Here is a 24,749-nt window from a genome sequence, read left to right as displayed (position 1 = left end):
TATTAATGTTTGATTGACTAATATACGGATAGGTGACAAATTAAAGGAACAACCATTGGCTCTGTTATGCTGTGGAGACCGTTTTACTGCCTTGAAACAGGTCCGTTTGTCCCTTTAGAGGGGAGGGTTGCTGCAAATCAATACAAATACAATGATGATCCATTTCTATTCTGATGGGAGTGGTCTCTTCCAGGATGACCCTTTCCCCTTCCACAGAGCATGAGGGCTCACTGAGTGGTTTGATGAGTATTAAGATTAGGTAAATCGTATTCTTTGGCCTCCACAGTCACCAGATCTCAACCCAAATCAAAATCTGTGGTAGATTTTTAACTGGCATGTTAGCCAGCGCTCTTCACCACCATCATCAAAACATCAACTAAGGGGATATCTTAGAAGAATGGTGTTCTTCTCTCCAGTACAGTTTCATAGACTTGGAGAATCACTTGTTCTGGTGGCTCATGGTGGCCCAACACCTTAAAAAAAACACTTTTATGTTGGGTTTTCCTTCAATTTGTCACCCTTCTGGATATAATGTACAAGTGGCAACTTGAATGCTTTAGTATCTATGAAGCAGTAGTTATACTAAAGGGTGAAATCCATTTCATTTCACTTTATGGCATGTTATGAATGTTGCTCAATAATAAGATCACTTCGTATATATATTATACATAGGAAAACAATAAAAATGACTTTCTGTACAGGAAGTCAACTGTCCTTGTTTTAAATGTCTTTGTATTCGTTAAAAGTAAGGCAGGTATCTTAAATAGTTTGGTTTATATGCTTTTTGCTTAAATTTTTCAAAAAGATTTCTTCCAGGCAACCCAAATATATTTTGGGTTAAACTGCAAAAGGAGGATGGCACAGTGGTGCACATTTTGCATGTTCTATCCATGTCCTGTTTCAAGAACTCTGGTTTCCTTAACTTCCAAAAAAAAATCATGTAGATATACTATATGGCCAGGTTTGTGGACACATGACCACCACACCCATATGTGAGCCTTACCCAAACTGTTGCCTAGAATTAAGGAACTAAGGGTCAGTGCCCCTGTGCACAAAGTGAGGTCCATGAAAACATGGTTTGTCAAGGTTTTTGTGGAAGAACTCAAGTGGTCTGTACAGAGCCCTGACCTCTACCCCACTGAACACCTTTGGGAAGAATCGGAACACAACTGTACCCCAGGCTTTCTCGCCTTACGTCAGTGCCCGACCTCACTAATGCTTTTGTGGCTGAATGGGCAAGACAAGTGGAAAGCCTTCCCAGAAGAGTGGAGTTTATTATAATAGCATGGTGGGGGATAATGGGAATGGGATCTGCAAAAAGCACGTATGAGTGTTATGGTCAGGTGTCCATAAACTTTTGACCATATAGTGTAGATTCACCTAAATTGATAATAGTTTAAAATGTGTGCCCTTTTATGAACCGGTGTCCTCTCCAGGATGTATTCCTGCCTTTAGCCTATTTTTCTTAACAGAAGTTCCACTGCAATGCTGACCAGAAAAAAAATCAGTTACTGAAGATGAAGCAATGAATGAATCCTACACATTTGGGTTGATTACATTTTAGCAGAGTTCGTGTTAGAGGTAGTGTCCTATAATAACTGTATTCTAATTTTTATATTTCTCCGGTGCCATCAGAAGAGGACTGTCTGTCCTCTACTGCCCTAATGTACTTCTGATGCTGTACAAATATAATCACTTTTTCATATGGTTGAACACTGTTACAGTAGAAATCTACATGGAATACTGTCTGAATTCCCTTTGTGATCATTCTTGCAGGTATGGGAAACCACCATCAAGGCCATCCACGCATGATGACCCCCAACTCATCTGGGCCCATGCCTTCACTCAGCCCTATGGGAATGAGCACCATGGGATCCCAGCCTCTTTCTCACGGCATGCCAAACCAAATGCCTTCACCCAATCCTATGGGCCCTAACATGCCCCCTCACTCTGGGCCCATGGGTCCTGGCATGATGTCTCATGGAATGATGATGCCGCCAGTCTCCCAAGACCCAGGCATGGGTAACAACCAGATGATGCCCCAAGGTCGTATGGGTCTGCCTCACAGAGGACAGGGCTTCCCTCCTGGACAGTCACCACCACAGCAGATGCCATTTCCTCATAATGGTCCTGGGCCTCAGGGTGGCTTCCCACATGGAATGGGCTTCCAGGGAGAGGGGGGTCCAATGGCGAGGATGGGGAATATGGCTCATGGGCCTGGTGGGGAACCAGGAATGTGCAAACCCAACACACCTGGGGGTCAGGAGTTTAATAACATGCCAGGTGTCTTCAATGACTCAGATTTACATGAGGTAATGCGGCCGGGTGCCTCTGGTATTCCAGAATTTGACCTCTCGCGTATTATCCCCTCAGAGAAACCCAGCCAGACTCTGTCTTACTTTCCCCGCGGAGGAGAGGCACCTGGTGGGAAGCCACCTCACTCTTCTGGCCCCCCTGGCTTTCCCCCCATGCAGGGAATGATTGGGGAGGGTAACCCGAGGATGGGCCTCCCCATGCAGGGCATGGGAGGTCCCCCAGGCCCTGGACACATGGGGCCCCAGGACATGCCAATGGGGAATCCTGGTCACAACCCCATGCGGCCACCAGGCTTTATGGGCCAAGGCATGATGGGGCCCCAGCACAGGATGTTGTCACCGAGCCAGCAACCGGGTATGATGGGAGGGCCAGGTATGATGCAAGGCAAGGAGAGGCCTATGTACAACCATCCTGGCCCTGTAGGCTCCCCTAACATGATGATGTCACTACAAGGGATGGGTGGCCCTCAACAGACTATGATGATGCCTCCTCAGATGAGGCCTCGGGGCATGGCAGCAGACCTAGGAATGGGCTTTAATTCAGGCCCTGGGAACCCTGGGAATATAATGTTCTGAGCTGCTACAAGGAACTGACAAGCCTCCGCCACAAAACACCGAACACTCTGGATACTGTAAAACCTGTGAAAATGAGAACTTTTTATATAAAAGGAAACAAAATGAGCTGTGTGTGGGTGTGTGTTTCGTGATAAACAGTGTGTGAAAATTTGGACACTTCTTGTGTGCATACACACTTGGGTAGGACAAGGCTAATGTGTACACACACCCACATGCTCACAAGACACCTGGATATGTAAAGAGTGAGTCCTCACTCATGAGAATGGAGGTCATTTTGCAGGTGGAGTGCTAAGAGGGGATTGGTATGTCTGCACACTACAATATCATGCTCTCCACGCAGTTAAACCCAGATTTGGCATAATTTGCAACGGAATGATTTTTTGGAACATTGGGAATGTATTTGGATTCAGAGACTCTCAACTTAAGGTTTTTTATTAGCCTGACATTGTGTGGCCATAGTAAATATGCGTGAGGCCACATACAAAGCCAACAGCAAACCAAGTTAAAGGATGACCTTAAAGTAGCGGTTTATCGTTGTACTTTTATGTTAAAATCAAAAGGAGACAGATAACTGAGTGGCAAATGTGGTTCGAGACAAAACCCAAACTGAATGAACAGTAGTGGAAATGAAAACAAAAAAAAGTCAAGGGACATTTTGTCACAAGTTGCACCATCTTGGCTGTATGTTTACATCTCATCGCATCACTTTCCTCTGAGTCATGAAATGCTCTTTGTATGTGTGTACTGTACTTGTGTTGTTAAAGGGATTTTACCAGTGACTTCTATAGTTTCTTTTTTCCATCTACATTTGTAAAGGGGGAGGGTTTTTGGGAGGTGGCTGTTGGTAGCCAATATGGTGCAACAAACACCACCACAAAAATACTGTGTACCGTGGAGGCATACAGAATATTTTAAATTTAATTTCCTTTGCTACTCCCGTGTATGATAAAACCAAACTAAGACCTCATACAGATCATAGTATTATTAAAAAAAAACAAGCACAAACAAAAATTAATTGTAAAGAATAAGAAGTGTTTTTTCCTTTACTCTTTTTTATTGTAGAGAAAAACACTTCGACAACAGGCTGTAGAAACAGTAATTTGATGTTTGCTGTCAGCGTGGTTTCTGATTCATGTTCTGGAATTGTCTGTAAGCTGGACTGTGGCACTTCAGATCCTGGGAAGATGCACTCAGTATCACCATTACATCAATTGTCGGAGCCACAAAGTCTCAAATAAAGACCGCAATGCCAGATACCTGGGATGATGCTGAAGGGGAATGGTTAAATTGAATTGTTGTTTTAGCCACATATGACAGCAACACAGTGCAGCGCTGGATTACTGATGGGGTGGTGAACTTTTTTCTTTCTTTTTTTTTTTGTAGAAAATAAATGATGGAAAAACAACAGAAAAAGCTAATAGGTTGTCCTCATGTCCCCAGCCCTCCTGTGTTGATGCTTGTCATGTGTAACTCCATTGAATTTGGTACTGAACCACTTCCTAAGGCTGGGCTGTGGTGTTGGAAGACAAATAAAATATATTGTTTGGTATAAAGTGTCAGGCAGTGCTGTGTCCTTCTTTTATGAATGTAAATGGTCTTACAGCTCCCCCTGCTGGAGGGTTTGGGGTGTACAAAATGAAATTTAGTTTATCTGGATATGTAGTTTCAGTGCCTACTAACTGACCCTTAAAAATTCAGACTTGAAGTCAAAGCACAAAGTTTGACCAATCTTAAAGAATTTATTATATACTGAAATTGTTTTTTTTTTTTTTTTTAAAAAAGCACAGATATGCACATTATTACAAAATGAACTCACTTTATACTTTTGCATAGGTGAGGTTTGATGAAAGTAGATGGAAGTGTCTTCCTAGGACTAGAGTCTAGAAGCCCTGAGGTAATTGCTACAGGCTTTTCAGTGCCATGCACAAATGTCCATTTTTGGAAATGGACATGGAATGACCAGCTAAACGTTTTGTGAAACCATTTTTTAACAGAGCATGGAATATCCCTAAGGAGTCCATGCTCAGACCCCTCAACTCCTAGAATAAGCCTTGGGATCTCCATTAGTGTTTCCAGATTAAGAGGTTTTTCCACCCTTCCAGTTGAGTGCTTTTCATTTAAATCTAACATTTAAAACTTTTTTCTTTTTAAATCACACAATCATCTGAATAACTTGAACATACATGCATTCATTCATCATAAACCTTGATTGGTATTATTCACTGTTAAGAGTCAGAGTTTTGTATAATCGTAACCCTTATTTCAGTCCTATTCCAAAGTTACTGCCTAATCTGCATTCAGTAGTGCATTCAGTTTGCACACTGCACACCATTTTCACGCATGCGTACTAAATGTACATCAGTTAGTGACATTCCCACTATGCCGCTCCCAAGCTTCAGCTCTGTACTTCTATAATTACCCAGCATAGGGGACAAATGGCATACAGGCCTAATTTTAGAACATGGTATGATTATTTAGCAGCTGCAGAAACACAAGCATGTCAGTTTCTGTTTTCCCTGGCCAAGAAATCCCAGAACGTGAGAGCTTCGTTGGATAGATGAGACCTTTTAGCATTGCAGGGGAATTTGGATAAATATTTTACGGTCAGGGTTGAGCAACACTGGGGAAAAATGGACTGAAATTTGTTGCCATCTAGTGGTTGAAGTGAATCCTTGGCAATGTTTAATAGGACAGGTTCCCAAGCCTGGTGTTGCACATTTTAGTGTTTTCTCTTCTCCCAACACACTTTCAACTAATCAGCTAATTAATGGCTCTTCCTGAGCTGAAGTGGGTATGTTAGAGCAGGGGACACACTAAAATAATCATCTTATCTTAAATGTGCAGGACAGGGAGTATTACAGGACCAGGGTTTGGAACCTGTATTGTATGGTATAGCAGTGCTAGGATAAACATACCTGTTTAGTTGGAATGAACACCTTGAGAAAGAAATTACATACATAGTACAGATAATTTTTGAATTGTAAAATGTTTGCTCATAATTTAAGGGAAATCACTTTTTATTTGGAGGTAATCTGTTCTTTTAATCATTTAACACATAATTAAACATGTTTTTAATATTTGCCCAAAATAGTCATTTCAGCTGTTTAAAGCTGTTTCAGATTTATTAAAAAAGGCTGAAAATAAATGAACTATTATTAGCTAATATTAATTCACACGTTAACATTTACATATAGAAACCAAAGGTGTAACTTTTGATAACTTATGGTAATGAAAATACTTGCATAATAAAGAAATGATATTGGGTGAGGAGGTTCTACCATTCAACAATCTTCATTTGGATGAGCCATATGAGCATTTGTTTTAACCTAGATTAATGCAAAATAAAGCAAATGTAGGTTTGAAAGTTTTTGGCTTCGTGATATATTCCGAAGATATGCAATTAAAACCTGTAACAGTGATGTCTGTAATAAACTCCAGCTTGGTTTAAGCTTTGCGGTGACCTGGGTCCAGTGAAATATATACCGGTTTATCTATTCACAGTTAAGGGTCCCAGGCAACATAGTGACACAGCAGATTTGATCCTGGACATGATTTGGTACAGAGCTGCAGAGTTTTGTGTGTTGTCCCGTGTCTACATAGACTTCCTCTAGCTTCTCTGGTTTCCTCACACCTCAAAAACATGCCAGTGGGTGGACTGGCTGCCCTACATTTCTCTAGGTGTGAATATGTGTGTGCATAGTGACCTGTAATAGACTAGCATTCTATTAAAAGGTGTGTTCAGTGTTCCGAGGATAGATGGTGAAGCCACCACAAACCTTACCAGAATAAAGAGGTTACTGATGATGAATGAATGAATGAATGAGTTAAGGGCCCCAGTTATTATCACTATCCCATGGCCACTCCTAGACATCATATAGACCTGTGGTAAATATAATGTAGTGTATGGAATTAATGTAATCTACTTTTCTTGCAGCAGATCGGTCTTCATGTAATCTTGATGTTTACTTGACATAATGCACTAGCTCACGTACAACACTTACTACTTCGTTACAGTAATTTATGGCATCATTTTATGGCTGCCTAACCTAAGACTATACCGACAGATCGTCAGGTCTCACTCTACTGCTGGTCCCACTGCTCTTGCTGCACCGTCGTTTTTCGCTCAAGAATCCATTGCTTAGCAGTGTGGGTGGAACACACATATTGGGCATGTTCGTGGATTCCTGTGAGAAGCTCATCTTGAGAAAGTCTTCAGGCCCTATACTGTCATGATCGCGGTGGCGCTCTGTTGCCATGTTGGCAGAATTCTGCTGGTATGCCAGGTGGTTGGTAAATGGTGGGCAGCTTGGATGTGTGTGGGAGTGTGTGTGCATTTTCGTCTGAAATAGGTGTGAAGGTGGAGTGGATGTTGCTAGGCACTCATGGAAATCAGGGGGTGGGGTACAGGCTCGGTTTGGTGTGGAAGGTTCTAGAGAAGCAGAGGTTATAGCCAATGTTGTATTGGATCTTTGATGCTTTCTGGCCTGGTGTTCTGTGACACACTTCTTGCACTGCTTCCATGCTAAGTGGTAGAGCTCAACAATGCTCAAGAACAGAGACACACCTGCCACCACAAGCATGAACACAATGAAGACATTCTTTTCAGTGGGCCGTGAGATGTAACAGTTGACCGTATGTGGGCAAGGAGGCCCCTTGCACAGGTATAGTGCCTCGAGGAAGATTCCATAAAGCACATACTGAACTATGATGAAGATCACTTCCATTAGGCTGCGGATCATGATACTCAGGACATACGTCTGCAGCAGCGCACCCCTCAGATGCACTTTTCCCCCTCTGGCTTCTTCCTTTTCACAATCCCTTTCTTCCTCTGGGTACTTCTCTGCACCTCCACCACCACCACCACCTCCACCTCCTCCCCCCCCTCCTCCACCATCAGCTGCCTGAGCTTCCTGCTCCTTCTGCCTCCTCTTCTCCTCCATGCGCACAGTGTGCATGGCGTGGCCCATGTAGATAAGCGAAGGTGTAGATACAAAGACTATCTGCAGCACCCAGAAGCGTATGTGGGCAATGGGGAAGGCACGGTCGTAGCAAACGTTCTCGCAACCTGGCTGTTCTGTGTCGCATGTGAAGTCCTCCTGCTCGTCACCCCACGACGACTCTGCTGCAGTGCCCAGCACTAGGATGCGGAAGATGAAAAGGATGGTGAGCCACACCTTGCCCACTGAGGTCGAGTGCTCCTGCACCTCTTCCAGGAAATTACCCAGCAAGCTCCAGTCAGCCATAGGCAGCTAGGGGAGATCTGCTTGAGGGATACAGAAAGGAAATCTGTCTTAGTGGAAAGCATTTCTTATAAAAGGAGTTATATAGCATGATCTAAAATAATAGATATTAGGGGTATAACACCATACCACTACCTGTATCTGTGTCTATTTAGAGCTTCAAGTATTCGTATCTGTATCTGTATTCAGATTTAAATCCAAAGAGAGCATGGCCTAAATCTGAACATTATATGAACCTATGCCACCAGAAACACCCTGAAAATATGAACCAATGCCCCTAGAAACACTGGAAAATACTTAAACACAGAAATGTAAATAGAATGTAAGTAGAAATGTAAGCACTGTCAGCAAGATCAGTGAATTCCATTTCCTCAACCTCAGCTATTTCTCAGATTCTGTTTCTGTTTCTATTTTAAAATAAAGTGACCCTGACCAGGCAGTTTCTAAGGATGAATGAAGGAATGCTGTAAATGCACAGCATCACATGTTAATGTTAATGAACTTTTTGTCCCACAAGCTTCATATCTGACTGCCCACTTGCAACCACATAAAAGTAAAAACTTCCCTATCTTTTTATTTATATATTTATTTAATTGGAGAAGCAATATGCAAATATTAGGCATAAACACAGATGTAAGTCCCAACATTTCTAGTATCAACCAGATGCCCTGTGAAACTTTCTGGCAAAGTGTCTAAAAAAATCCAATAAGAAGCCTATTACACTCTTACAAAAAAATTAAAAACTTACATCTAGAACTCTTTGGTTCTTCAGCTTGTCCCAATGGAGGAATCCAATAATATCCTATATACAACTCTACAACAGTTTCTTCATTATCTAAGAGGGTTTGAAGTAAAACCCCTTTACAAAGCTAACATCTATCCAAAGAAACCCTTTTTCCTAAGAGTGTAGATGAGAAACATTTTAGATGATGGATGGGTGTGTCTTGCCATGACCTTCTTATTTTCTTATCCTACTTCTAAATAGCTGAATTTTCTGTTTTGTTATAGTGCTACGCTGCCACACTGCTGTTCAATGCTATTTAAGTAGGAATAAATGGAGTGTGCCTTCTCCATTCTGTCTGTGTTTTTTGTGTGTTTGTCAGTGGTCATACAGTGCCTCTGCACTTACAAACTTTTCCCATACATTCACATGCTCAAGATTGTGGGAAGCAGGCTGACAGTTTCAAGGATGTCTTAACTAAAAATAAACACAGAGTCAAATACATTATAGGGCGTATCATTCTCTGTCTTGATTTGGGAGTCTAGTTGCTTTTGGATTGTGTTTTATAAGTGACACATCCTCTTAGATAGAACTTGTTGGGCGTTTTTGGAGGAAAACAGATAAAACTATGAACGCTTAAGGTATTAGTCATGTAGGGTCCATCTGACAATCCCAACATGACTACAAATGGATGATGGCTAATGCTGGCAGTTAACATTACTGTTATAGTCTTTCAAACTCCATTCATTTTTGCAGAGTTTGAGAACTGAACATGTAATGATGACGAATACACTTATATATACTTAAATACAACACAGAACAGTACTTCACATTACTGATCATTATCTGTTGTGCACAAGGTCGACTGTAGACTAGATTATACCAGGTTGTTACAGATCTTACTTTATACCCATATATCAGTTCATGAATTTAGTTGCAGTTGATTTTTTTTTCAACAAAAAAGTGCAGGACATTACTATGATTCTAATGCTTGTTAATGTAAAATTAAATTATTTAGAATAATATGGAAAATAAATAAGCAGTTCAGCCTGCACTGAGAAGCATGCTAGCTCAAACAAGGACTGTCAAGGTTGACAGCTAGCTAGCCTTATGTTAGAAGGCAGTGACATCAATGGGACGCATTGTGTTTTACCACACAATTATATGCCATTTAACCAAACATAATTGTGCAGTAACCAACATACTTCAATTGTTGTCATATCTGTTGTTGTCAACTACCGGATGTTATATATATATATATATGTAAATAAATAAAATGTGTGCCACCTTCAGTTGCTGCTTGTTTGTGGGTCTTTCTGCCTTCAGTCTTGTCTTCAGTAAGTGAAAAGCATGCTCTATTGGGTTGAGATCAGGCGACTGACTTGGCCATTGAAGAATATTCCATTTCTTTGCCTTCAAAAAGTCTTGAATTGCTTTCTCAGTATGTTTAGGGTCATTATCCACCTGCACTGTGAAGCCGCGTCCTATCAGTTTTATAGCATTCGGCTGAATGTGAGCAGAGAGTACAGCCCTATACACCTCAGAATTCATCTTGCTACTTCTGTCGGCAGTCACATCAATAAACACCAGTAAGCCCGTTCCATTGGCAGCCATACACGCCCATGCCATAACACTTCCTCCACCATGTTTGACACATGATGTGGTATACTTTGGATCATGAACTGTTCCTTTCTTTCGCCATACTTTTCTATTCCCATCATTCTGGTACAAGTTAATCTTGGTTTCATCAGTCCAAAGAATCTTATTCCAGAACATGGGAGGCTTTTTTAGATGTTTTATGGCAAAGTCTAATCTGGCTTTCCTGTTCTTGAATGTTACCAGTGGTTTGTACCTTGTTGTAAACCCTCTGTATTTACATTCATGAAGGCGATTCTTGATTGTAGATTTTGACAATGATATGCCTACCTTCTCCAGAGAACTCTTGACTTCTGTTGATGTTGTGAACCCAACTGTTGATTTGGCCACACCTAAGGTTTTTGCTATCCCTCTTATAGATTTATGTTGTTTTTTCAGCCTAATGATGGCCTCCTTCATTTACATTGAGATCTCCTTGGACTTCATATTGGTAGCTCCAGTCGAACAGCCGCCAAATGCCAACTCAATACCTGATATAAACTCCAGACCTTTTATCTGCTTCATGGACCGCAAATGGTCAATTAACTTCTTGTCATTCAATTGTCCAAATACCTTTGAGATACATACACACACACACATACATGAATCATGTTTAGCTCTTTATGTTCTACCAGCTCCTGATACAGATATATTTTGTGGAATACAATGTGCCTGATTTATCAAGCTAGATACAAATGGATATATTTGTAAATGTTTACAAAAGAGATTTGGTATTCATGAAAATCCCATGAATTCGGAAAACATTCATATTCTATTAATGCTCCTGAGTGCGTGTAAATTTATGCATAGGAAAACTAACTAGTGTAAACCTCGACTTGATTGAATCATATAATCATATAATAATTTATAGTTCTGACAACTACAAGTAGTATGTTTCTCTTCTGCATGTATCTCAAACAGAAGTAAAGTTATGGCTTTTTAAAATCTGGATATCTCCTAAAGTGAAAAGAAAAAAAAAAGAGAAAAAATTGTATTTAAAGATTTAATTCTGACTGTGGTGTGGACATTTTGACAGCTGGTATCTAATTACAAACTGAACTGATTAGGCTTATGTCCATTTCTCTATGGCACAGAGCCATCCAGCAACTTGATCAAAGCATGACATTCACTATGTGAGGAAATCTAACTTAGCAGGCAAGGTTAGGCAGATATCTTTAGGCAGACTAACTGTTTTACTGCGGTGTTTGTTAAACTGGCTCATTAACCAGTGTGGTCTCTTCAGGCAGAAAGCCAAGGCAAGGTTAAAAAAAATAATGAAAAACATTTTCACATTATTTTGTGAAATATATTTATGATTTCATAGTTGAGGGGTCAAAGTGTGTTATAGAGAGAAAATGCAGTTTTGACCAAAAGCAGAGTTTTCTTTTATGGCTGTTTTACAGAATTCAGCCACTGTGACATCTGATGGGTTTTCCCAGTTGGCCACAAACTTTTCAGCTTTGGGCAAGCCATCATAATATAATTAGCAAACTGGAGGAGCATTGCAGCCTTTTTCTACAAAGGTCAATTATATCTTATCAGGGACCCAACTTTATTGGTTTTAATGACCAATGACAACCTTTCAAGACATTCTATATTACTCCATATTCTATCTTCTACATTACTACTCTTTAGTCATGCTGTCAATGGGGAGCAATAGCAGTTGCCTTTTCTGCCTTTGGTTGTGTATCATTCAATTTTTGTCATAGGACCAGAATGTTTCCTGTGCTTTCAGGCATATAGGCTATTGTACGGTATAATGTGTTTTTTTGTTGTTCTATCCTGGCCTTTGACTATATAATAAGTACTTTCTTTTACTATAAAAAAGGATTTCTCTCTCTCTCTCTCTCTCTCTCTCTCTCTCTCTCTCTCTCTGTGTCTGACTCTCTGTCTGTCTCTCTGTGTTTGTCTTACTCCTCAAGGGAGTTGGTGGGAACAGTCTGGGCAGAATACTCTCAAACCCATACTTCTACTCTTCCCAGTGGGGCTGTCTCTATTTTAGGGATATAAAATTACTTTCCCTTTTTTGTTCATTAAAATTAACAAAATTTCTTTTTTTTTTTTTTTCTTTTATTGCATGTTCATTAACTGGTTGATCAAAGATAAACCACTTCGTGTTTAATGGAGTCAATACACCAGTGTATTTCTTTTACCATGTAGATGTGAAGCTTGGATATCTTTGACGCCATGTCAAAGTGTTCAACATAAAATGCATTTACCTCTAGCTTAATATTTGGTGATTTTCTTTAATAAAATCTAACTAGAATGCAGAAATCAAATGTCTGATTTACTACACTGTTTGCTAATTTTTCCCTTAGCCAACTTCAGAAATGTCCCCAGATATATCTGAGCTCTAAACTTTAGCTCGTATGGTGAGACACAAACTTTAGCTCGTATGGTGAGAAGTAAAAATGAGCAGAGGAGCATTTACATCTTCCCATTAGATGCTCTTGTAAAAGTCTGTTTGTGTCTGTGAGTAATGAATCAAACTGGACGGCACTGACCAACATCTCAGCTTAAAAAACCATCCATGTTAAACGGCTTTCTGACTCAGGAAACATTTCATTTTATACATCCACATGTTTAATTGCATCTGTCAGATGACTAAAATATACTGCCATGCACAGAACCAACTTTTCACCATACATTAATTGTGTAATTATGACTTTTAACGGGGATTCCATTATTGGGGTGCCTTGGAGCTTGTAAAAACAAACTTATTTTTTGAATCATTTTTCAACATTGGTTCTAAGAAAACAGTTGGTGGATTTTGTCTTAAATAAATAACAGGGCTGTTAGTAACAGGTTTTTAGCATTGAATTAGCAAATACACAAAATGTGTTTAGCATCCGTGTAATTGCTCAAGGACCTTAAAGATAATCTAGTAAGAGAGAATGTCCTTCCCATCATCTTCAGGAAATTCTGACTTCCTGTTGAGCATCTGATTTGTACAGTAAGGGTTGAAAAAGCGTTGAGCGAATGTTGCGGGACGCTAAAATGTACATTTTTCATAACTTATAATGGATGACTCATCGAAAAGGATATTTCAAGCATGAGATGTTAAATGCATTAATGCAAAAATAATGAAGTATTTAATGATTAAATTTCAGGGGTATTGTAGATATGGTCAGCTGGATCAGACAAAATGCTTTTCAAGTGTTGTAAATAGGTTTTATTAATGTTTAATGTATAAATGTACAAACACGCACATAGGTTGTTGTGAGGGACACTTCAGCTATGCTTAAAATGTATTTTACCCTTTCCTTGCATACTTATTTGTAAAAGTAATATCAATGGGACACAAATGGCATCCGAGTCATGGACTAACCCTTAAGATACTTAAGATATTATTATGGAAACTCCAACTCAGCAGCGGAACCATCCAGCAGACAGACTGGTGGCACGGAAGCTCACTTGGAGCCTCCATGTATGGGGGGTAAGAGCCACTGTTCTGCCCCCTCCCACTGGAGGAAGCAATCTCAAACAATATAATTTCCCTCTTACATAGCACTTAAAAGGAAGCTAGCAGGGTTAGAGACGATAAGGCCAAAAAGGGCAACGTTTAGCACTTACAAACAAAGAGCCCATGTAAATGTCAGCCTTTTGTTTAAAAAAAAATAACTGTTATACAATGCACTTGGCACATACAACATGTGAACCGCACTGTAATTCTCAAGCCTTAAACATACTAAAGAAACAGTTTTCCCACTTAGTGACTCTGCAATAAATTACCACATATACTGTATATAGGTTTGTGTGGAATGCTCAGCAGCTATTATTTACACTATTGAGATAAAAGTTTTCCCCAGATGTCAGTATCTCTGAAATATTATTGAGAAGGGTCTTCCTAAGAAACAAAACTCTAAAAAAAGAGAAGCCATCTTCAAAAACATTTCTTCTTAGTCAGCTCTTTCTTTAATGTGCTCAGAACCAGAACAGCATACCTATGCATCTAGAGGAGGAAGAGGGCGAACCTCACACCCATCTCCTTTACTTGTTTACCCTTCAGAAACAGAACAATGCTCTTTTTTGCAGTAAGAGAGGCTGCAGATAGGGATGGGGGCTGCAATGTGCTGAAACAGGCTTCTGAAAACAGTAGCAGAGAAACCAGGCACTTCCGTTTTCTGTTTGTCTGGGTTGGACTCACGGCAATGACAATAGACACAATACTTGGGAGAAGGGGTGGGTTTAAATTAAAGTTGTTTTAGCTTCTGACTCATAGTCATGGTCTGAGAATAATTGATGAGAATTATCAGAATAATAATCAAGGAACAACTCAGTATAATGCTAGACTGTGACAGTCCAGAAATAACAAGCTTGCAATGTTCTGCAAACATCTGCTGTAATAATGCTTTGCTTATCAGTGTTGTTAGAATGTTGTTCACACAACATTCCCAGTCTGACAAAACTAATATTATAGAAATGTTTAACATTCCTACAACTTAAAATGTTTTAGCAATGTTGAAGGAGTTCATGTTTACAAACTTTAAATAAAAATGTTCTCAGATCATCCAGAAAACCTGAAGATTTTTTTTTTTTTTTTTTTTTGGAAGCAAAAATTTTCACAATAACATTCAGAAAACATTCTGCCAATCTAAAATTATTAGGTGGGTAGCTGCTTATTTTGCATGGATGAAAGCAGTCAGAATACGTTCACAATAATACAGTTTATTTACTTGTTAGTGTGTTTTATTTTCACCCAATTTGGTCAGTCTCCCCCTACTAGCTAGTCTGGAAACTGCTGCTCATGCTAAATGCAGCTGGACACATTCTGAGGAAAGTTCTATCATCGCTGTTCTACATATTCACCAATGCCCATGATTGGCTAGTGTTGTTCTGACAGGGGAGATAGTAATGCCATCCCTCCCACTCAAGCTGTTTAGAGGAATGTTTTCCAAAACAGAAGAATCGTTATGGGCCCAGGTTTCCAAAAGCATTGGAAAGTTGAGATCATCTTAACTAGGAAAGTGAGTTCAGTGAGATGCTTGCTGTACCATTTAACAATGATGTCTGTGCTACAATGATTTTGGAAAATGCCAGTTTTTGTCAAATGTTATCAAAATCTTTTGTAATTTACAACCTACTGTGAAGAAATTTGAGGGCTACAGGGGTCTGACTTGATTTCATGCAAAAGAAGTCATAAAAAAGTTTGAACTGTTTAGCAACTATCCAAACCTTGGACTATATGTGGTGACAATTAATAGTTTGTTAGATACAAATATTATATACAGTATAGACATAAATCACTGTATGAGTAAGATCACTGAAAACATGAAGGATCAAGTCCTAGATTGGAATTGCTGTGCTGAGGTGTTTTAAGAATTATGTTTATTATTTGGGGAATAGCTGAATATTGCTGCTATTGCAGCCTTTTTTGGATATGGAAAGATCATTAAAAACAGGAAGTGTTCGATTTGACTTTGACTTGACCTGAGCAGCAAAGTGGCATGAGATTGAGCTTTAATATGGACATGGATCCTGGCCCATCCTTCTCTAGCCAAACCCTAACGCAAATCATAAAGGTTTCCCAAGACACTTTTATTAGATACGGTCCTCTAATAAATATTTACACAGCGTTGTCTTACTGTCCCAGTCCAAAACCCTTTTACAGTAAAACTACTGCACGTAGGGAAGAGTTGGAGGTTATAAGAAGAAGTCTATGTGGGTGTGGGTGTTTGTTAAATTGCTGAGATGCTGATTTAAATAGCTGTGTGGTGTCTGATTACTAATTATATCAAAAAAATACACCCAGTTAAGCTACTGAACATGCTAGGGTTGTAGTTAAAAGAAGGGAGTGTGTGTGTATGTGTGTGTGTGTGTTTTGAAGTATTCTCTTGGGAACTGTTACAATATAATCTATTTTCAGATGTGTGCCTGTTCTTACAATGTCAGTTGAAATACATGAACAATCTTGACCTAAAGCCTGATTACACCAGTGAATGGAAACTCACACTGATGTTCATGTAAAATATAATGTATTCTGAAATTTAAGTATTTTCCACTTATGTGACTTAACCTGAATCTATCCATCCATCCATTTTGTGTACTGCTTCTCCTACACAGGGTCCCGGGGAGCCTGGAGCCTATCCCACGAGCCTCAAGGCACACGGGGTGGACGGGGGTGCCAACTCATGACAGGGCACAATCGCACACAGTCACACACCACGGACAATTTAGAGATGGCAATCACCTTCAACGCTGATATTCCTCTTTGGACTAGGGGAGGAAACCCCCGAACACGGGGAGAGCCCTGTGTGTGCAGAGGCGGGAACCAAGCCTAACCTGAATCCTTGTTTAATTAAAGTGTGAATTGTTAAATAAACTTATTCTGTAAAGACCTAATATGTTTATATAGTCTGTATTCTCTGAGTATGCCTTTCTATATTCTATATCCTATGCACTTTATAGTAATGCTTTCACTAGTGCCACAGCCACCTACATAACTGCAGTACCAAAATAAAAATTGAAAAATATTATTTGTGCCACACCTGTTTAACTCAGTATTCATTTCATTACCAGTTCTACATCGTTTGTGCTAGATTCAGTGTGTATATGTATATAATCCTCTGCAACCATTTCATTTTAATTTTATAAACATATATATCAATCATTATTGAACCCAGGACCTTTTGAAACCAGAGGAAATCACAAGAAGTTGTATACCCTGATGTGAAGCAAAATATAGTGATAGTTGGGTTATAATGATTGTTTATAATATTCAGTTTATGTTTTTCTTGGTTGGGATTATAATTATATAGTGTATATAATACTATATATACACTATATGGCCAAAAGTATGTGGACACCTAACCAATCACACCCATATGTGCTTTTTGAGCATCCCATTCCAGTCCCCCTTTGCTGTCATAATAATCTCCACTCTTCTGGGAAGGCTTTCCACTAGATTTTGGCTATGGAAATTTGTGCTCATTCATCCACAAGAGCATTAGTGAGGTCAGGCACTGAGGTTAGGCAAGGAGGCTTGGCACACCGTCAGCATTCCAGTTTATCCCAAAGGTGTTCAGTGGGGTTGAGGTCAGGGCTCTGTGCAGGCCACCTGAGTTCTTCCATACCAACCTTTGCAAACCATGTCTTCATGGACCTCTTTTGTGCACAGGGGCATTACATGCTGGAACAGGTCTATGGGAACAGGGCCCCATAGTTCCAGTGGTTTTCCAAAGAAATCTGAATGCTATAGCATACAAAGATATTCTAGAATTTAGTGTTCTTCCAACTTGTTGGAAACAGTTTGGGGAAGACTCACATATGGCTGTGACGGCCAGGTGTCCACATGCTTTATATATACATATTTTATATGGTATACTAGACTAAATAAATTTTTCTCTTATGTATTCAAGTGAATGAGCTGATGAATATAAAAAATGATACATTCACAATACATACATAAAATGGGCTGCGAAACATTTCCCAGATGTGAAAACTCCAAATAATAATTTAAAAAACACGCATAAATACTCTGAGATTACTCTACTCTAGATGAATTCCTCTGGGGAGATGGGCAGAGATCTTTGTTACCTCACTGCTACGCCTTTATGAATATGCAGTTTCTGTACTCATAGCAAAATTGCTCAAGACTACCTCACATTCTGGACTCAATCTTTTTTGACAGTAAAATATCAATGAAGTAGAATATAAACTTCAAAGCTCCAAGCTTGACCTATCTCTTACCTCTGTGATGACAAACCTTAGTACAAAGATCAGGAGTTGCCTGCAATTAGTGCCTGGAGATCAACGTTTCTTGAAGTGCAGATGTCTGAATTGAGATGTCTGCTTTATTAAAGGTGGACAGAATTTGGTGGACAGGGTCTTTTTATGTCTCTAGTCTTGATTAGTAGAATGATAGGCTGGTAGAAGCCTGGGAAATGTGGATTGACTCTTGCTTGCTTTCTTCCTTTAAATTTTTTTCCTTCAAAGGCCTTGTGATCCACAGATTGATGGATAAGTCTGAGTTTTGGTTCCTCTAGGGGAGGTTTTTCTTCACTATTGCAAAGATTGAAAATGGATATCTCACTTTGTTTAATTTAGAGGGATCAGACCTCTTTCTTTCTGCTGGTTGGTGTCCTTCCACCTGGGCGAGCAGCAAAAGTTCCTTATGTTCTTGATGGCAGATTTCTCTTATCTGTACCAAAAGATATCTTGATCTCTTTGCAGAGACAGACTGTTAGATCTTCTCCTCTAGTACGCCTGAGGATGAATCCTTTGCTTTCTTTCCCTTGTTCTCTACTAAGAAATACCAACTCTAGGATCTCACTGTTGTGAGCAGCTGAATGGAGGTGTTGACTTGTCCGGAAGAAGATAGATATAGTGCAGATGGTGCTAGATCTCTATGAAACGATGAACAGGAACAGCTGCTTCAGGCCAAAGTCCAGAATACACCAACAGGCACTGGGACACTGGAAGAAATACCAGTAAACTTTTCCTCCTCCTCTGCACTCCTTCCTAGCACTCCTCCCTCTCCGTCTCACTCACTTTCTTGTCCACCTCCTCCTTCCTCTAACGAGTCACAATGCCCCCCGTTTGCCTGCCTGGTACTCTATTTTTGTTTAGGCGAATATCTCCACATCAGGACAGGAAGTAAGATTTGCATTGGGAAAACAATCAGGGTTCCACCTAAAGGTCTGAGTCCCATGATAATTATTTCTAGCTTCAGCTTACTCAAGATACACACTGTAGCTGGACATATTATGAACATGCATTAAATTAATGCAGTAACATCTGTAATGAATTTCTAGAATTTTTACAATAAAATGATGTGTTCACATCAGTCTGAAACATTATATATGTTTTACAGTCAGTATTTTCCATTATATTTACAGATTATACAAAATAAAAGTAAATTATCGGTCCAGAAATCTTGTATTATTACAGTTTACACCCCAGTGCTGTTGAATTCTCAAACCTGATTGGCCAGAACTTCAGTATAAACATTATGTAATATGGTAAAGCTTTCTGTAAGGAGATGTTTATTTAACATTTATGGAAGGAGTCTCCGGTGTCAGCAATTGTAATAGTCAATATGGTTTCTCGATAACATGACAAGCTGCGTTTTTTTTTTCTTTTTCTTTTTGTTGTGGTAACAGTAACTCTTCTTTGTGGCGAGCTGCATTACAGCACCCCAAGTTGTGTTTTATTCCTACCAAAACACACAGTATCATTAAAGTTACTGTAAAATAGCACTGAAGCAGCAAAGGACCCTGTCTTGTGACTATTTTTGTATTTTTCTGTCTGTTATTTTGTTTTGTTCTTTAATGATTGTGATAAATCAGTATAATTTCAACAATATCAGTGCACTATGGTATGTTTTAACCAGGGATAAAACTGTGCAGGGGATTTAGCAGGAGAGCTGTTAAGCTAACTACAGTAGATAGCTAATGTTTGCTATACATACCTGAAAACCTGCAAGTGTAAATAGATAATACTTATAGCTGACAGTGCAGTACCTACTTAAATATAAATTACAAATACAAATTATTACAAACTTTAAATCAGATAATGGATGCTCTGACTGATAATGAGCAAGACTGTAGTTACATCCTAACAGCTAACAGGTGAGCTTTACCACATTACACAATGTTTATAAAGTTAGCTCCATGGAAAAGCCACTGAAATGAAATGCTTGCTTTTTTTTTTTTTTTAACACATTTTATTAGATTCTTTTGTTAGGATTTTTGACTCTTTCAAATTTAAGATGTATAAGAAATAAAAGAGTTAAAACATTTTACATTAATATACTGTTACCAATAAGTAGTCCAGTAACCAATACAGCACATTACTGTGCACAATCTATACCTATGAGGGCAGCATTAGTATTAATTACAGTATTAATTACAGTACCTTACTATCAAATCTGGTGCCAGTAAGTGTAAATCTGCAGTATTTTTTTTTTTTTTTTTTACAGTACACTATGCAATAATTCAGGATGCTCTTTTTACACTAATGAAGATTGCATGAGATTGCAAAAACTGTGCTAATCTTGAAAGAGGCCTCTTGTTCTTCTTAATACCGAACATTTTTCTGTTTATAAAAAGAAGCAACAAAACCACTAAAAAAATAAAATCAAATATAAAACAAACTAGTCTTTCATAAGCATCATTGTTTAACTGATGCTTTTTTTTTTTTTTTAAATTGCAGGCACATGATCACTAATTTGGCCTTAGGTATAGCAAGGGAAAGTTGTGACCTTTGCAGATTGTGAGCTCGTGGGTGAATCATTTACATGAAGTAAAGTTCAATTTTTTTCCATTTTTGTCTTTTGACACTTTCTTGCTCATCACATATACTATGTGTATCTTTATACTTCTACATTGCCTACCAGCTTTTCTGAAAAAAAAAGCTTAATATTGACAAAATATACATACATTGTATACAGTATCATGTATTAGCTTAGCAATCAGTGCCATTATTAAGAAGAAGAAGAAATTATTTGTGTTAATCTTTGTTACATTTTCCCTTGTCACATCTGCCCTAATCCAGACACACAGCCAAATCTAGTGGGTTAGAGAAAAAAAGTTATGTCAAGTAGTTAAGTTTCCTCTTACCCACTGTTTTGGGTACAAGAGCTGACGTGTGACCGCAGCACTCCTGCTTGTCATCGACACCTCCAACGAGTTTAGACACCTTGTTTATCATGCTTCTCCAGTCCTGGTCACATGGACAGTGATAAAATGCCTTCTCCTTCATTTAGTACCCCTGTGAGGAAGGGTGTGAACAATGTTGGCCCAGCCATGCACCCAGAACAGGCTTTGATATGACAAATATGTCATATGGGGGTTTAAAGCATTAATATATTCATTCATTCATCTTCATCATCATTCATTCCGATGGATTCAATTCAATTCAATTTTATTTGCATAGCGCGTTTAACAATGGACATTGTCACAAAGCAGCTTTACAGAAATAAATACATTCAGGATATAAATTTTAAATGTATAATTTTATTCTTAATGAGTAGGTCAGCAGCAACTTCTATAACTGTGTGCTACATGGTCAGATAGTGCAACTGATGGATCCAGAGCTTATCCCAGGAACACTAGGTGTGAGACTGGAATACGCTCTGGATGGGACACCAGTGCATTGCAGTAGTGTTACATGTGGGAAGCATGAAAATGATGACATCTGGTCTTTCTTTAGCCAGCCTCTTTCCAATGTGCACACACAGTCAGATTGTCCCAAACCCATTGGCCTCCACTGAACTTAACTGACCTTTCAGTACTTGTGTTGCTGCATAGCACCTGTTAATTGTATTGAAAAAGCAAACTTTTCTTTATGTCCTCATCCTTTTGTTTTTCTTGGAGCTAGTGAGAGGATTAGCCCACTCAAAAGCTAAACCAAATATGTCTTTAATATCTTTTGCAATTCAACAAAGTAGAAAAAATAAAAAGTGGAAAAACTCTTGGTGTCTTTCTCTGCCTTCGTCAGTATGATCATCTCTTCTTTTCTTACTTTTTCATGACGATGTCTTATTCGGATAATGGCTGTGCTGAAACATCTCATCAATACCCCTCTCCCAAAAACTGTAACCTGTTTTAAGTTATGAAAAGGTTAGAGGTTAAAAAACTGAGATAAACATTGGTTTCAGTGATATATGAAGTGCTAGAATAAGCTGTAAGAAATGTCAGCATTTAGCTAAATCATAGTTTTCCATTTTAATGAGAAATGCAATGTGAGTGATACTGGAATATTCGGAAAGGTTATGAACCTTCATCATTGTGGGTATACTTGTCAATGCAAATAATGTTTGTCAAATCACTGCTTATTACGGGTTTATTAAAAAATTTCAGACCATAAAGGACCTGCAAGGAGTCATTTAGGAAATAAAATTTGTTTTCATTTTAAACTGTGTGTGTACAGACTCCCACATCCCCCACCATGATCCCTTTAATAGCCTCTCTTTAAGAGTGTACATTTCTGTTTATACTTGCAAATCTAATACCCCTTCCCACAATCCTCTAGCTGCTCCAGCATGAACTGGGAATGTTTTCGGTATGCTATTTATGTGCAGGATTCCACAACAGTGCCTCATACATTTCCATAAATGCCAACGTAGACTGAGTTATTGGTTATTTATCTTGTTGAGTATGCACCAACGCAGTGTCGTCCCCAGTTTTATTTGTGACAAATTAAACTGTCAGCTTTGTTTGTGTTAAATTGTACAGTAATACTTTGGAGGTGTGAAGGTTGCTAAAGCAGGAGCATATGGGTTAGATATTTTTAATTGCTGGCTTCATGTGTTGATTTTTCCCTGTGTGATAGTGAAGGGGAGTGTGAAATAAACCACCTATTTTTAACAAGCTTCCTGTCAATGCAAAATGCTACTGTGTGATAGCAACACCCAAGAGACCAGGGCTATCTTCTGACAATGTGTGTCCCCATCACTGATGTGCTGTCATACAGAAGCCTATATCTCATCCCTGGCAGAATCCAGGCCTGGAGAGGGTTCAGGAATGACCTGAACCCTGAAGATGAAGTCAGTCTCACTTGCAATGATGCTTTTAATAGATTGGAGGCCATGAACACAATTAACAATTTCACATTCTTCCTTACTTTTTGTTGCACTCATTCCCTTCATGTTGCTTTGTGATTTGCAAATTTTCTCCCATGCATCGCCTTTCCTCTTTGCCATTGTGTTGCCTGAGGCCTTTCTTCCCTCCTGCTGCACCCTCACCCCCATAATCAACAGAGGAAGGCCTGAGTCCACTTCCTGTCAGATTGGTGGAAACAATTGATTACCATGTCCCACCCCTTTCGTCCCCCATGTAGCTACATTCATAATACTGTAAGCTCTGGAGACCTCAGTTTGCAAGTCAGGGTATGGTGGATGGTCATCGGTTGCGTTGATTACAGGAACAGAACTGTATTTCAATGCCAAAAGGATTTAAAGGATTGTATTCAATACGCCTGATGTAACCTAGCCTCTGGTAAACGGTGGTTTGGAGTAGGGTGTCCAGTCATACTCACAAAGGGTATATATGGCTACAAGTTTGGTCCATGGTTTGGAGGAAAAATATTTTTCTAATGAATAAAATCAAATGGACCAACTCCTTATACCACAGAACTATTGAATTCTTGATTCTGATTGCTCAGAGAGTGTGGAATAATTTTCTATAACAGGACATTAGTTAATACCCAGGTTAATACGCTCATCATTTCTGATGCAGTAAAGTCTTTAGGACTGAGTGTTTAATGGTTTTATCGCAAGCTGGTTTTATGGTTTTATGATTTTATCACAAGCTGCATTTTTGGCTTAGAGAGTATGGTGAGGTAAAGACAGTTTATAGCTGTTATAACGTAAATGATAACAAGAACTAACTTGTCCACAACCTTAATTGTAACTATAGATAGATAAAAAGTATGATGTGTAAATAACAATCTGTGGTATAAGAGGAATAAAATATGACAGGGCACGCATGCTGTTATAGGAAAATAATACGCGACACATTAATACATATATTAATGCATTGGGCACACCACCCCGTTGTTGATTATTTCCTTATAACAGCATGCCCTCTCATGTTTTATTCCTTACAAACAAACTAGTAATAATATCAAGCATGAGCACTGCTTATTGACAAGCTGCAACTTTTGGTTGTAATGTCCTGTGATCATTTGGCCTCCTTTTTGAGGTGTATCCCTGGTGCCCAGTGTTCAAAGGAGTCTGATCCTCAACTATGATCAGGATAACTTTAAATTCACTAAAGGTGAATGAACAATATAATTTGATTTATGTCAGGGAAGCCCAAACAGAACGCTTATACTTAGTTAATATTTGAGAATTTTAACTGCAAGTGATTTGTAGTTTCACTCATGCTTTAACTATGAACACATTACTAACCTAGAGAAATGTGATAAATCTAGTTCAAAGTATAGCTCAGTTAAATTACAATTTATTTATTAATATTTTTAACTATTAGCATTGTCAAAAAGCAGCTTTACGGATACAGTATACGGGTCTAGATCTAGAACACAAACTGTGAAAGCCAGAGATGAGAATGACATGGCAAAACCCCCTGAGGCACAATAAGAAAGAAACTCTGAAAGAAACCAGACGCAAAGCTGGGTGAAACTACAGAGTAGTCAAAGACTTTAAAAGTCCTCAGGTGAAGTACAGCTTCTGAAATGGTCACAGTTACATTTGTACCAATCAAGTATGAAATGTTAAAAGACCAACATGGGACCAATTGCTTTGAGAGAAAATACATGAAGTGAAATATTATTCATGGACACTGGCTTCACAAGACTGCA

The 24,749-nt window shown here is 38.9% G+C and overlaps 2 protein-coding genes across 8 annotated transcripts in view; one reads left to right on the top strand and one right to left on the bottom strand.

Moving 5' to 3' along the window:
- The window catches only part of bcl9 (BCL9 transcription coactivator), a 102,385-nt gene extending 97,941 nt beyond the window's left edge, over window positions 1-4,444 (top strand). For all 6 annotated transcript variants that reach the window (XM_053230092.1, XM_053230094.1, XM_034300286.2 and 3 more), the window contains one exon: window positions 1,777-4,444. In XM_053230092.1, the coding sequence (XP_053086067.1) occupies window positions 1,777-2,891 (1,115 nt within the window). In that variant the 3' untranslated portion in view covers window positions 2,892-4,444. The remainder of the gene's footprint in view (window positions 1-1,776) is intronic.
- On the bottom strand, window positions 4,238-18,960 carry gja5b (gap junction protein, alpha 5b). 2 transcript variants are annotated; one of them, XM_053230097.1, is made up of 2 exons: window positions 18,177-18,960; window positions 4,238-8,154 (listed from the first exon to the last, which is right to left on the bottom strand). In XM_053230097.1, the coding sequence occupies exon 2, from the start codon at window positions 8,132-8,134 to the stop codon at window positions 6,944-6,946; it is 1,191 nt and encodes a 396-aa protein (XP_053086072.1). In that variant the 5' UTR covers window positions 8,135-8,154; window positions 18,177-18,960; the 3' UTR covers window positions 4,238-6,943. The 2 variants fall into 2 exon arrangements, with proteins under 2 accessions (XP_053086072.1, XP_026787774.3); XM_026931973.3 differs by having other exon boundaries at window positions 4,238-8,151.
- Between the last annotated feature and the right edge of the window lie 5,789 nt (window positions 18,961-24,749).

Source organism: Pangasianodon hypophthalmus, chromosome 26 (assembly GCF_027358585.1).
Source record: "Pangasianodon hypophthalmus isolate fPanHyp1 chromosome 26, fPanHyp1.pri, whole genome shotgun sequence".
In the NCBI taxonomy this organism is placed as follows: Eukaryota; Metazoa; Chordata; class Actinopteri; order Siluriformes; family Pangasiidae; genus Pangasianodon; species Pangasianodon hypophthalmus.
This window is presented reverse-complemented; position numbering and strand designations above follow the sequence as displayed.

Bases quoted from the DNA above. Each gene is read 5' to 3' on its own strand.
- gja5b (XM_053230097.1), bottom strand. From the start codon at position 8,134: ATGGCTGACTGGAGCTTGCTGGGTAATTTCCTGGAAGAGGTGCAGGAG.